This window comes from Pangasianodon hypophthalmus, chromosome 13, assembly GCF_027358585.1.
Source record: "Pangasianodon hypophthalmus isolate fPanHyp1 chromosome 13, fPanHyp1.pri, whole genome shotgun sequence".
Classification (NCBI taxonomy): Eukaryota; Metazoa; Chordata; class Actinopteri; order Siluriformes; family Pangasiidae; genus Pangasianodon; species Pangasianodon hypophthalmus.
This window is the reverse complement of record NC_069722.1, coordinates 3614811-3628781: the sequence shown is the minus strand read 5'-3', so window position 1 is coordinate 3628781 and position 13971 is coordinate 3614811. Positions and strand designations below refer to the sequence as shown.

Below are 13971 nucleotides of genomic sequence, written 5' to 3'. Positions count from 1 at the left end.
TCCCTCTCTCTCGCTCTCTGACGCACCACATCAACAGTTATATGTTTTATAATGTTAAACTACATGTTTTTTTTAAAAAAATCTGCTGTTGCTGTTACTGTAGAAACAATAACGTAATATAAACCCGTCGTTAAATGTTAAAGCCGGAGCTAGTGTCCGAGGCGTGCTGTTATATAAAAACTAAAGCGCACTTTCTAAGTAATCAGAAACGAGAATTCGGCTGCGCTGCGGTATAAAATGATTTAACGCCTGGCTGGGCTTCACAGACGTCACTTTGAGAACCACTGGGCTAAAAGTACGATATGTAACTGATCTCATTGCAGTTGGTAATCGTGAGGCCGTGGCTTTTCTCAGAATGATGAACACTTTAATTTACTTAACTCAGGACGAGGCTACTATACACACATCTTCCTTGTGCCTCTGTGATAAATCTGTCTTATTGGGAAGGAGGCATAAGACGACGTAGACCCTTCTGAGACGAGTTTATAGACACGTCGCGTGGGTTCTTCACGGAGACGCCAATTTCCTGACTTCAGTCATCGGCGTGTGGTTCCTGGAGAACAGGAAGCCTGAAGCGGACCGAGATGAGATATATTTATCCTTCTGAGCGCGCTCGGAAAGGGCTGACCTCGAAGATGCACGAAGGAAAAATTGCTGAGCGACGAAAGCTCCACACTGTACAAGGCGAAGACCAGATTTGGCTCTCTCTCTCTCTCTCTCTCTCTCTCTCTCTCTCTCTCTCTCTCTAACACACACACACACACACACACACACACACACACACACACACCAGTCAGCTGCAGTCCCCCTGAGCGCTGATGGCTCTTCCGTCTGTTGCTCTTCTCCCTAAATATCACCCGTGCGGTCGTCTAGAGATGGAACAGAAATATAACTGTTATTTACGGCTTATAGCTGCAACTAACAATTATTTTTATAGTCGAGTAATCAATCTTTTTTTTTTTTTTTTTTCTTTTTTTTTTTCTGGTTAGAATATTTCAAGAATACGAAATACCAAAAATCAAATCCCAGCATTTCATTCAAGACTCAAGATCATCGAGCAACTAATCACAAATGAAATACTTAAATTAACTACATGTATGTTTTTATTAGGTTTTATAAATTTTTGTCGAAACATGTTTCAGAAGAGCAATGGAAATGACCTTTATGTATAACAAAAAGACTTTAGTGTAACATTTACTTTAAAATCTAAAGTGCATCTGCATTTGAGTCATTTTTGGAGGGAAAAAAAACTACTACTAAATGCTAGAGTAAGATTTCTAACAAAGATCAATAAGTTACGTGATTATGATTGTCTGGTAAAACTAGCTACTTTTTCATTTCTTTCTTTACTTTTTTTTTTTTTTTTTTTAATAAGCAGAGAAGGTGATGGTGTTCTTTGAATTGGTTGCTTTTTTTTCTTCTTCTTCTTTTCCCCGGCCTGTATCTTTTTACCCAGCGTATCCTTCAAGGTCACCCATAGATGTGTTTTATGGTCTGCACTTTTATGGTTTTTACGATACAGACCTCCGTATGTCGCTTAATCACGCTGCTGACCTCTAACCGAACATCCTTCTCACCTCCATCGCTGTACATCATTCTATCCGTGGTGTAGAAGGTCACCTTCAGTGCATCGGAAAAGTCTGATTTAGTCCTGTGAAGATGTGTGTGATTTCCATGTTGTGATTGTTGCCTCACTGCAGCATTTTAAGTAGAGCTGGGCGATAGGATGAAACTACATCACAGTTCTTCAAGGTGTTATAGTACAGAATTATATTTAAAAGTTTTATAAAAATATCACAATAGCTATGATATCTCAGAAAAGCATAATTCGTCTAATTTTACTTGTAAATTAATCATAATTGTGCCATTCCAGCTCTTTTCTAAGCACAATCTCTCGCTAGCATGTTTAGCTGATATTAAAAACACGACTAGGCTTTATTGATGGCTCTTGCAGCAAAGAGCAAACTTACAAACATCTTGCTATGTGAAGTAACTACTAAATCTAAACGGAAACCGCTCACAGTTCACCATTACACATCATGATTAGGGCTCTGCAGATCATCAGAAGTTAAAATCGCTTCTCTGATTTTCAGGATCTGATTTTGACTATATTGATTAGGTCTATTTTTAAGTCGTTTCCAAATCTCGCCATGTTCTTGATTATTACTGAGATTTAGATTGTTTTGGCACCAATTTTGAATGAATAAAGTAAATGAAGTTTTACAGAATGCTTCATAAAATATGGCTCAAAATGTGACATGCTTTCGATTTTTGGACACCTAATAAAGGGGTATAGGCTAATAAAGTGACGTATGAAACCGCACAGCTGATCTGCAGCTTGTGTGTCAATAATACGGATGTAACGATGCACTTGTGTCGCAATTCAGTTCACGCTACAGGTGTCACAATTTGATTCAATTAGTTTCTCCGAATATTTTGAACAAAATTTGAATGAAGAAAAATTATTTCTGAAAAGACTCCTTTTTTTCTGAATAATAAACAATGCTTAAATAATGTGCATTTTTGTCTGTATAAAACTAAATAAATTAAAAATTGCAGCGAACAGAGGTTTAATATTGTAGACAGAACATACAACAGGTTCACTATATTTTAAAACTAAATGCTCCCCAAAATTAACAATGTCTCTGACCCAGGGAACATGATCGATTGGAACAGTAGCAGCCCAGTTTAACTGGAAATAGAGCTCCAAAGGCGGCTAAAATGCCCAGGCTGACGATTATAACATGGTCATATAACTATATGACCTGTAACGCGTTTCGGTCATTGTGATCCGGAGCGGCTCGGTCACTTCACAAGTGCACATGATTCCCGTTAATGGTCCAGGCTCTCCACGAAAGAACGCGATCATGTGACCAGCGGGTTGCACAGATTGGGACCTCTGGTGTTCAAAATGTGTAAACTGTGTAATGCGTAACTAATAGAATGCTGATTTCCACAATGTCAAATTTATGGGTCATGGTGCATCATTACCTGCCTAGTCACTGAAAGGTCTTTAGAAGGTTGTGTAAACGGTTTATTTATTTATTTATTTATTTATTTATTTTTGCGCAGTGGGGATCCCGACGATTAAATGGTGCGGAGCTGAAGGAGATTACAACGTGATGGTGATGGAGCTCCTCGGCCCCAGTCTGGAGGATCTGTTCAACTTCTGCTCCCGCAAATTCAGCCTCAAGACTGTTCTACTCCTGGCTGACCAGATGGTAAATCCTCACACACACATGCTGACACACACACACACACACACACACACACTCACGCTGTTAATTAGAGGCCTTGTGTAGTGAGGTGACTGCTGAAGGAACTGGTGTTCATATTACACAGATCTGAGTATTGTTCTCTCGGCTCTTTTGCATTGGCGCTTGTGGATCCTCTTTTATCAGGTGACTGATGGAGCTGTAAATGCCCGAGGGGATTGTAGTATAAAAGGTTTTTTGTTCTGTTACTGATTGAATCATTGCTTCGTTTGTGTTGGAATTTGCATCGCAAGTTTCTCCGTCTCTTCCTTTTCGGTTTAATACGCTTGATTGGCGTGGATGTTTTTACGATGCGCTTTATTTATACAAGTCACCTACCTGATTTCCACCGACTGAGCCAGCGTGATTCAGCGTCCTCTGCTTCTGGTTTGGGAAGTTTACAGTTACGTAGTACACAAGGTGTTCAGTATCGAAGCCACTCCGTAGCAAGGACTTGTGGGAGATTTGGTCATATACAGCACAGGGACCTCCACAGTTCTGCTGTGAGTGTGTTTTCGATTCTGATTGGTCAGAAGTGTTTGTCCTTATGAATTGCTTTTAGCTGTTTGTTCTGGACGTGTAGCTTCTCAGAGGAGATTTTGTTATTATTAGCAATACCGCTCCTATTTAGTTTGTTGAAACTGGCAGTCATTTTCATATTCACGTCTCATTTTAATGCCAGCGATTAAATGACGCTGCCGCCAAGCCCCAGGTTTTTTTTTGGTTAAAGATCACCGTCAGATTGTTGTTCTGCTCAGAAGAGAAAGAACCAGCTCTTGTGTCGAGGGAACACACTGATCATGTTCATACTGGGTGCTAGCACGTCGTCCTTTTCTCTGAAACAGCACCAGATGACCTTTGACTCTTGTATTTCTGTATGTTCAGTTGATTTAAGATAACATTGTGGAGAAAAGGATTGATGTGCTTACCTGAAATAAGCCTACATTAAACACTTGCAGTAAAGGTTATCTATAATATGACTGTGTGTGTGTGTGTGTCTCAGATCAGCCGCATCGAGTACATCCACTCGAAGAACTTCATCCACAGAGACGTGAAGCCTGATAACTTCCTCATGGGCCTCGGGAAGAAAGGCAACCTCGTTTACATCATCGACTTCGGCCTGGCCAAGAAGTACAGAGACGCTCGGACACACCAGCACATACCGTACAGAGAGAACAAGAACCTGACCGGCACGGCCCGCTACGCCTCCATCAACACACATCTGGGCATAGGTACACACACACACACACACACACACACACACACACACACACACACACACACCCCTCTTACAGAGAACCAGAATAAGAACCAGACCAAATGTACAGTAAATCCCCGACTGAGTGAGGAATTTATTCATTTATTTATTTATTCATTTGATTGATTGGTTACGTTGACTGTGTTCACATTTCCCATTTTATTCTCTTCCCCCACAGAGCAGAGCAGAAGAGACGATCTGGAGTCACTCGGCTACGTGCTCATGTACTTCAACCTTGGCTCTCTGCCCTGGCAAGGACTAAAGGCTGCGACCAAGAGGCAGAAGTACGAGCGGATCAGCGAGAAGAAGATGTCCACGCCCATCGAAGTGCTGTGCAAAGGATACCCGTGTAGGTTCTAGTTGTGATTAGGACCTGTCTCAAATCTACACACTTTTTTGTAGTCTTAAGTCTCTTGCTTTTTTTTTTTTTTTTGATCAGCCTCAGTATATATATATATATATCGATGCTTAGTGAAGGCAGGGTCCTTCTGATATCTCTCATGAGTGGGATTTTATGTAATACTTCCCAACTTGGCTATAGGTATTCCATAAAAAAAAAAGAAACGTTAATGTCAAATGCTAGTTTAGATGAGTTGTGACGAGACCACAGCACATTTTTTTTTTCATTAGTTAGTGTTTAATCAACCTCTCGTACGACCTCATGTATAAGTATCTTCTACACTGATATGATGGTGAATAGTGTGTGATTTGAGACACAGCCCTAGGCTTCATTCCGTTCATACGAATCTTCCTCGGCCAGTGAGTTCTTGCTTGAGCCCTTCCTCTTTGTCTTCTCACAGCCGAGTTCGCTACGTACCTCAACTTCTGCCGCTCCTTACGCTTCGACGACAAGCCCGACTACTCCTACCTGCGACAGCTCTTCAGGAACCTCTTCCACAGACAGGGATTCTCCTACGACTACGTGTTCGACTGGAACATGCTGAAGTTTGTGCGTATCCACAGGCCAGACTTCGCTGTAGCTTTGTTAAATTAATTGCTGGGTTAAATCTGTCTGAAGGGTGTAAAAGGTGTGGTATGTGTAAGGAACACAGCTTCTCTGGAATCAGTGGTGTTACGAGTGACTGTTGCCGATTATTGCTGGTTATTTTCCTGTAAAAACACATACGGAAGTGTTTTATTTCTCTTACACCCCAGCAGTTTGGCAAAGATTACAATTTTCTGTTTTTTAAAGAAAGTCATACTTTTACCTGTTGATATTTCAAATTCAAATTTTATGTCACGTACACGATCATACGCCGTACGACGTGTAGTGAAGTGTAGTGCTTTTTACGACAGTCTGTGACGTGAAGTAGAATTTCCATAGTGTTAGAAAAAGTGAATTTAAATTTAATGTTGTGGAACGTTAGTTAGTTACAGCTAGTTAAATTTAATTTATTGTTGTGGAGCGGCTGTGAAACTAGTTAGTTACAGATGGATAAATGTATTTTTTGTGGAATGTCTGTGAATCTATTTAGTTACATATACTTACATTAAATCTTGTGGACCATCTGTGAAACTAGTTAGTTACAGCTAGTTAAATTTAATGTTGCAGAAGTTCTGTGAAACTAGTTAGTCAAATTAGTACATTATTTATTAAAAAAAAAAAAGAAAGAAAAGAAATGCCGCTTGTGATAATAGTGATAAATTGCAAAGCATAAACTCCTCTGTCCTGAAGCTGTCAGAAAACTTAGTTACAGCTTCACCTCTGACTGTTACAAAGCACTGACACTGGAGACTCCTTCCACAAATGTTAATTAAGCCTCACTTTACAAAATGCATCAACATGTTAGAATGAGTGCATTAATATAAACCTGCTCTACTGTCACAGCTGCTGTTACAGGAAGTTAACCTTCTGACCAATCAGAATCCAGAATTGTAAATGATGACTGTAGCGTGTAGCATTTAGCGTTGCGAGCTATTCATGGCTACATCCTGTGAGCCTTGTTACCATGGAAACTGATAGTAGCTTACTGTTTTTTGATATTGTTTAGTGTGTTTTGGGATTTTAAGTCTGTGATGAAAGGAAAGGCTCCTCCACAGCACAGCAGTTTTAAGAAACAGGAGTTGATTGACAGCTTTGACTCTCAGGCCGAGAGATTATTTATTTATTTATTTATTTTTTTGCTGTAGTCAGTTTTTTCGTGTGTGTTTTTTTTTTTTTTTAGGGAGCGAACAGAGCAGTGGAGGATGCCGAGAGGGAGAGGAGGGATCGAGAGGAGCGTTTGAGACACGGCAGGAATCCGGCAGCCAGAGGAATGCCGTCGGCCTCCAGCAGACCCAGAGGAACACAGGACGTAGCACCACCCGCTCCACTCACACCCACCTCACACACAGGTGAGAATGCTCAGCAGACCAAATAAACATGCATCAGTAACTTAATTTTGGAGATTACTGGGGGAAAAATCGTCTTGTGGAGGAAAAAAGCCACCAATACCGTATTTTCTAGAGTATTAAGCATACTGCAATTAGACTAGTGAGGAACATTATACAGATTTTGTAGTACAGGAATTATATAGCCAACAATAAGCTGCCTGCTTGTATGCAAGTTTTTAATTTCTGTGTATAAAACACTTTGAATGTTCAAAATTCAAAAGTCCAAATTCTACTTTCTCTACACTTGCGTCCCAAACCATATGCTATTTTACGAACTAGTTTAAAACGTTCGCTTAGACTTTGATGTTTTCTAACCAGCAGCAAGCTGGAAACTGGACAGTTGTTAATATTTCATGCCATGTGTGTGAATTTGCTCTAGCTCTGGAGTGTGTGAAAGTCTTGTTTTCATCGTCTTTTACACCACCGAGCTTTATTTCCTGCGTTGGCAGTGGCATTTGTGGTTTTCGTTAGCAGCAGAGTGTCTCCCCTGGGTTCTTGTGATTTTTGTTTGTGTTCTCAGCTGAGAGGAAGTGGTAAAGTAGTTACACATGTTCTCTCTAAACAGGAAGTCATGACACACAGTGTTGCACTGAGGGACGAACTGATGTTCCTTATTACATGGAGGAAGTAACCAGGGGACTGATGTTAAAAACCAGCCCATATATTATTGTTGCATGTGTCTCATGTTCATAAGCGTAGTGCGTCAGTAAATGTGTTGCAATTGGTTGTTTCATAGGAACATAAACTGAAGACAGCAGAACTCAAAGTTCTAGTTCTGGTTTATTTTCTACAACCACAAGCCTTGGCTACTCTCTTTTCTTTTTTTTTTTTTTTCCTCTTCCCCCCTCGCAGATTTATAATAAAGGACTACTGTAGCATCTGAGCAATGAATGATGTCAGTAACGCATGTACGTGTGACTTAAGAGACTAAAGACCAAAGGAACATTCCTCGCACTGACGTACCAGTCTAGTAGGAAGTGTTGTGTTGTTAAAGGAAAATAATCTACGATGGGGTGGCGTGACGCGGCCTGACTTAGCCGCCTGGTTTATACGTGACGCATGATTTTGCGTGCACATCCAGAAGCAGCGGTAATGCGATTGGCTTTGTTCACACACACACACACACACACACACTTCTGCGTGTTTTATGTACATCCAGGAGATTTAAAACATTGACATTGACTAGACGGCACGTCAGAGCCAAAACATCCCTGTGCATCAGGTTTCCAAGTCGAACTGTAAAATGTTTGGCGATTTTATGCACAGTGACATTAAACACGCTGAGGAGCTCTGTATCTCTTTAAAACTTTCCACTGTCGTCCTGATTGTTGTCATGAGCTGCGTCTCAAATTGAAAACTGACGCTGCATTCAAAAGTATTTACTAATCTAGAAAATCCTGAACACTGGTACTCAACATGAGAGGTTTTTAAAGTTCACACACTAAAACACATTAAAATTCTATACCGAATCTTTTTACTGACTTAATTCTAAAAATGGGGGAGAAAATGAATATCTTTTCTCTTTGTATTTTTTTTAGACAAGAAATAAAAATAAATTATTTTTATCATATTTTTTAAATACATCATGACTGTGTTGCTGGCATTTTGTTAACAAACTTGGATATCGCGATACGTATCTTGTATCGTAGAAATGTCTTTAGATATCATGATATTTTAACGTGACTTGTCTTTTGTTGTCCTAATTAAAGTCTGTGCTTCTTACTAACTTCACTCTAACGTTGACACACTTTCAGGAATGGAGCGTGAGAGGAAGGTCAGCATGCGATTACACCGCGGCGCTCCGGTGAACATCTCCTCCTCTGACCTGACCGGCCGACAGGACACCTCACGAATGTCCACGTCACAGGTACGATTCCTGCTCGCGCCACACTTCCCTTCGTCCCTCCCTGAGCTTTACCGTCATCAGTGGTGTGTAAGCTGCCGTTTGGCTGTAATTGTGGCCACAGTGCTACTTCCTGCTCTTCCGTGGCTCCCTGTCTTTGTTTTCCTTGCCCTCCGGTTACAACTGAGTGACATTAAAGCCTTATGTGGTGTTTTCCCTCATTGTTATTTTTATTTATTTATTTTTTAAAAGTGTTATATAGAGGAGACAGTGGTAGGGAGCCTTGCGAGAGCGCTACAATGCTGTTTATGTGCTGAGCTTTAATATAATTTACTAGCTGCTAGCACGTCCAGTTAAAAATGCAGTTTTAAACAACAGAAGCCTTAAAAAAGGAAGCGTATAGAAGAAAAGATACAGACTTGAGTAAGAGTCGTGTTTATGATATGTAACTAATGTCTTTCTAAATTAGTATTTTGCTATTCGATACATGTTGAGACATGCTATTTGCTTTACTTTAAAAACCAGACAAATTGCGTAAATCTCTCCTGTTTGGGGGAAAAAAAAAACCAACAAAAACTCTTTATTTCTTGGTTCCCATTTCCAACCAAAAGCACTGTGTTGTAATGTGCTTGCCATTGTTTTCTTTACATCCTCAATGTCTTTCCCCCTCCTCCTCCTCCTCTTCCTCCTCCTCCAACCCGCCCACTTCAGAATAGCATTCCCTTCGATCTCCACGGCAAGTAGAGAGGCAGCAGCGGGTGAGTGACAGTCGGCTGCCATTTTGTGTGGCTGCGTTTTCCTGCACTCGGTAAAAAACACTTCCTGCCCGCTCCCTCACGCTGTATAATCCTAGCACTTCCTTTTTTTTTTTTGCAATCGATCAGGCTGGGAGGGGGGAAAAGAGACAAAATGAGGCTTTTAATAAATAATAAAAGCCTGCTGGAACTGTTGGGCAGTTCACTCGATAGCTAATCTGCTAGCTGTAATATTCCCGTAAATGTTAGCTTAAATGTAATATTCCCGTAAATGTTAGCTTTATCATCTTTGCTACGGTAGTGCAAAATTAAAGAAGCCAACTTCAGACGGCAAATATCTCTCTTGCAATTTAATTTTGCACAAGTTGTCTCTTAAGGTAAAGGGAGTGGAAAGCAAGACATTTCTTTGGCTTGTTTTTCCTGTTAGGATCTGTTGCCTGCGCTAAGACTCGTATGGGGGAAAATACAGTGGAAATAAAATCATTTGCTGCACTAAAGGCTAAAATGTGGCTCTTGTCAGGGTGAGTGGTGATATTTTTACAAAACGGGATCAGAACGAATTTTAAATAATTGGTTAAATAGATATAACTAGATGAACTATATAAATTATATAAATAGATGTCAGTTATCAGTTATCTCTCAATAACCCACAAGGCATTTTTTTTGTTTTTGTTTTGTTTTAATGTTAAGATTTAAACAAAGACCAAAACCTTAGCGATTGTGTCTGTACATAAACCGTGACGTTCAGTTTTTTTTATGTGAGTGATTAAACGCTCTGTTGTGCTGTTATAAGAAAATAATCAACAACAAGGTGTTGGGATGAAGCAGAGTTACTGTTACAACTACAAAATTGATTATTTTCCTGTAGCAGCATGTCCCCAAGTGTTTTATTCCTCTTATACCACAGCATTTTTAAAAATTATAATATTTATATAACGTCGTGGAAAGTTCGTGAACAAGTCAGTTCCTGTTTTCACTTGTGTTAGAGCAGCTGTAAACAGTCTTTCCCTCGCGAGGGTCTCTTCCTTTCTCCTGCTTTTGAAGACAGTTTGAAATTTCGGCTCTTCACATTACAGAGAAACGGCAAAAATGTGAACTGTTCTGTCCTGCAGAAAAGTGCTGTCACTGGAGACTCCTTCCAGAAATGTTAAACAAACGTGTCCTTACTGAAAACTTCACCGTATCAACGATCAATCCAGATCTTTTCTTTGTTAAAAAGAAATTTTTTTAAATCCGTTTGTGGCGCTTCCATCATTCAAGTCCCTGTCAATGAACTGTTACTATAGAAACGATAATGCATTAAAAAGCGGACATTAATACAAACCTGTGATTTGCAGCTGAACTACTGTCAGAGTCGCTGTTGTAGAAAATTAAACATCATCATCTGACCAATCAGAATCCAGAATTCAGCAGCGCTGTGGTATTATTATAATAAGTCTACTACAACAGAAACTTGCTTTGTCAAACAGACTTATCTAGGACTTTAACGCCACAAGACGTTTGCTGAGAAAGCTTATTTGCTCATTTAACTAATTTATTTTTTATTAAATTATTAAAATTTACTGGACTCAGTAAAGCTAAAAGATTTGAGACGTAGTTCAAACTGGCAAGAAGATGATGATGATGCAGCATCACTGTGATGCTGTGCTGTAATAAGGAAATGTGACCTTATACCAGTGCAGATTAAGTAGGGACTATAACAGGACATCAATTCAACAATTTGTGCTCACTATTTAAAAAAGAAAAAAAGAAAAACACAGACTCTAAAGCATCTCTTGTTGCACAAATAGCGTGGGAACAGAAAATTAATCAGTGTGCTGTTGGAGTTTTGGCCCTACATGGACTTGTATTTCCACCAGCCCATCTGCTGGATCTGAATCCTTCCAGTAATATTAATATCTTACTGCGACTGCCACGAAACATGTCCATCTGGAGTTCTCATCACATAACTGACTCTTTTTTTTATTTTATTTTTTTTGTAGTAACATACTCAGCTTTTTAAGTAACAATCTCGCTTAATCAGGTTTCGTCATGTCTTTTAAACTTACGAGCTGCAGCCTTTCTCTGAAAGCGAGTTAGGGAACGTCACAGAGCGACGTTGTAAAATAATTCCACATGAAATGCTGAACATCCGTATTGGATTGAGCTCCCGAACGCAGTGTGTCTGAGGTGTTGTAGAGGTGGAGTGAAGGACTAGGATTAATCCGTGTGCTTTTCTCACACCCCTTTGTGCTGCTTTATTCGCCTACAGCCCTGCCAAGCTGCTCGAGTGCGGATGCTTTTTTTTCTTTTAATCCCTGCTTGCGTGCTTGGTGTGCGTTTCTCGAGCGCTCCTGATCACGCAGGTACGACGATTAAAAGTGCGCTTGCCTTCACCGACCCCATGCTTGAGCGAACTGAAACCTGGGGCCTTGTTTATAAACTGATGGGGCTGCGTCAGGAATCTTATGATGGTCCGAAATGTACAAAATGTGTAAAGAAAACTTAATCAGCTTTAAAATAAATCCTTAATTGCAAAGAATCCAAGCGAAAAAATCAGTTGACGATATAATTTTGATATCATAATAAAATTGCATTATCTTTTTATAGTTCAAAAATAATAAATACAGACTTAAGTTTTGTACTGTATCTTTAATCTTTACGTGTTAAATGCAGAACTCATTTTTCCATCTTTACCTTTAACTTATTTTGTGAATATTAAATAAATAGTTAAATTCAGGTTTTAACACAACTTCCTGGCAGTTTTTCTAGCAAACATGAATATTGTTCTACATGTCGCATATCGTAGAAATATTTTTGAGTATTGTGATATATTTGTTAAATCGCAACCTTCAACCTTAGTAGCTGTTTGAGTATCTAACTATATTGCAATTTTTTTTTTTTTTTTTTTCAAACTGTTCATACTGTTAACGTTATAGAAATAATTTCTAATTTCACACACGAGGACTTCAGATGAAAGGATGCTGTCATGTGCACGTGCAGCCATCTTTTCATCACAGGGCAGCATAACTCATTCGAACGAAAGCTCTATCTGCCCTCTTACACATACACGAGCTCACAGGCAGGCACGATTGGCTAGTGTCGCTGTGATTGACAGGAGAGAGAGAGAGTGAGAGAGAGAGAGAATATTCCGTCCTTCCTGCCCAGAAAGCACGGCCCTCTCGTTCTCTTTGCTCGTGGTAACAGATGGCGGTGAATTCGTTGAGATTTTCAGACTCGTGATCCCCTGACGAGAGGGTGAACACTTACCTGAAAATATTCACCTGCACCGGACTGTCAGTCATGTTTTAGAAAATACTCAATGTGTTTCCCGTCTTCGCATAAACGAGGCTCCTTGTCTTTCTCTGGCATGCTGTGTGTGTGTGTGTGTGTGTGTGTGTGTGTGTGTGTGTGTGTGTGTGTGTGTGGTGTGTGTAGTGTGTGTGTGTAGTGTGCATGCAAACTATTCTTTCTGCTGTACTGCTGCTGGCATCATGCTTCGCACTTGTGTGTAAACCTGCACTGCTTTATGCTGTGTGTAAGTAAGCTTTGTATAATTTTTTTAACTTGTCCATAAATGTGTAAGTTTATTCCTGTTCTGCTTCTTTATCATAAAATTAATACGTGACTGATTATTTTTGAATGCCTCTGTAATGGTGTCCACTGGGAGACATGCAAGACGTGATGAAGTGCCTTGCCACTGTTTTAGCTCCTGCTCCAGAGTAGCTCCTTTTCTAGAGACATACTGATGAGCTGAATGCAAGAGGGACAGAATTTCTGAGCCTCTCCACCTCCATTTAACCAACGAGAGATTGCTGAAGTGTGTTTAGTGGAACAGGAACTCCTCCAGAAACTTGAGTTTTCCTTCAGACGTTGGTGGAAACGTGCTGGTTGCTCCTCCTCAGCTTCTCTTCTCTCATGACTCTCTCATGATGGGCCACTATTAGAAAAAATACCTTCTGTTTTTGATCAGCTCCAGATGTTAATAAACAGCGACGTGTTTCACACGTACACATGGGCGTACTACACTCTGTAAAATGATCACGTCCTGTTAGTGGAGGACGTGTGAAATGGCCCAGTGTGTGTTTCCTGGAGGGGAGAAAAAAAATTACACAAATTTCTCTCTAGCTCAGTCTCTCTCCCTGCGTCTATCTCACTTTCTCTCTCTGTCTCTCTCTCTCTCTCTCTCTGTCTCTCTCTCTCTCTTTCTCTCTCTCTCTGTCTCGGCTCTCTCTAGTTGAGTCTCTCTGTCTCTATCTCTCTCTCTCTCTCTCTCTCTCTCTCTCTCTCATTCTTTCTCTCTCCTTATCTGTATTTTCCTCCCTCTCTTGCTCTCCCTCCTTCCTTCTTCCATGTTTCTCTCACCATCCGTCTCTCCCTGCTGATGGAAATAAAACCGCAGCCGTATCACTAACACTTCAGTGTTAATAACAAGCTTTATGGCTTCTTTTTCAACTTCTGAATTTTAGGGATTAAAAAAAAAAAGTTTTCATCCTCAGTAGTTTCTGT

General features: G+C 40.1%; 2 protein-coding genes across 6 annotated transcripts in view; one reads left to right on the top strand and one right to left on the bottom strand.

The window, feature by feature from the left end:
* glyr1 (glyoxylate reductase 1 homolog (Arabidopsis)) overlaps positions 1–13971 on the bottom strand; it is a 57515-nt gene that overhangs the window by 17165 nt on the left and 26379 nt on the right. The window lies entirely within an intron of this gene.
* csnk1da (casein kinase 1, delta a) overlaps positions 1–13971 on the top strand; it is a 34830-nt gene that overhangs the window by 18869 nt on the left and 1990 nt on the right. Inside the window, exons 3-9 of one of the 2 annotated variants that reach the window (XM_034309985.2) lie at positions 3073–3221; positions 4258–4486; positions 4691–4861; positions 5313–5461; positions 6678–6846; positions 8640–8752; positions 9440–9486. In XM_034309985.2, the coding sequence (XP_034165876.1) occupies positions 3073–3221; positions 4258–4486; positions 4691–4861; positions 5313–5461; positions 6678–6846; positions 8640–8752; positions 9440–9472 (1013 nt within the window). In that variant the 3' untranslated portion in view covers positions 9473–9486. The remainder of the gene's footprint in view (positions 1–3072; positions 3222–4257; positions 4487–4690; positions 4862–5312; positions 5462–6677; positions 6847–8639; positions 8753–9439; positions 9487–13971) is intronic. The other variant, XM_034309984.2, reaches the window with a different exon arrangement.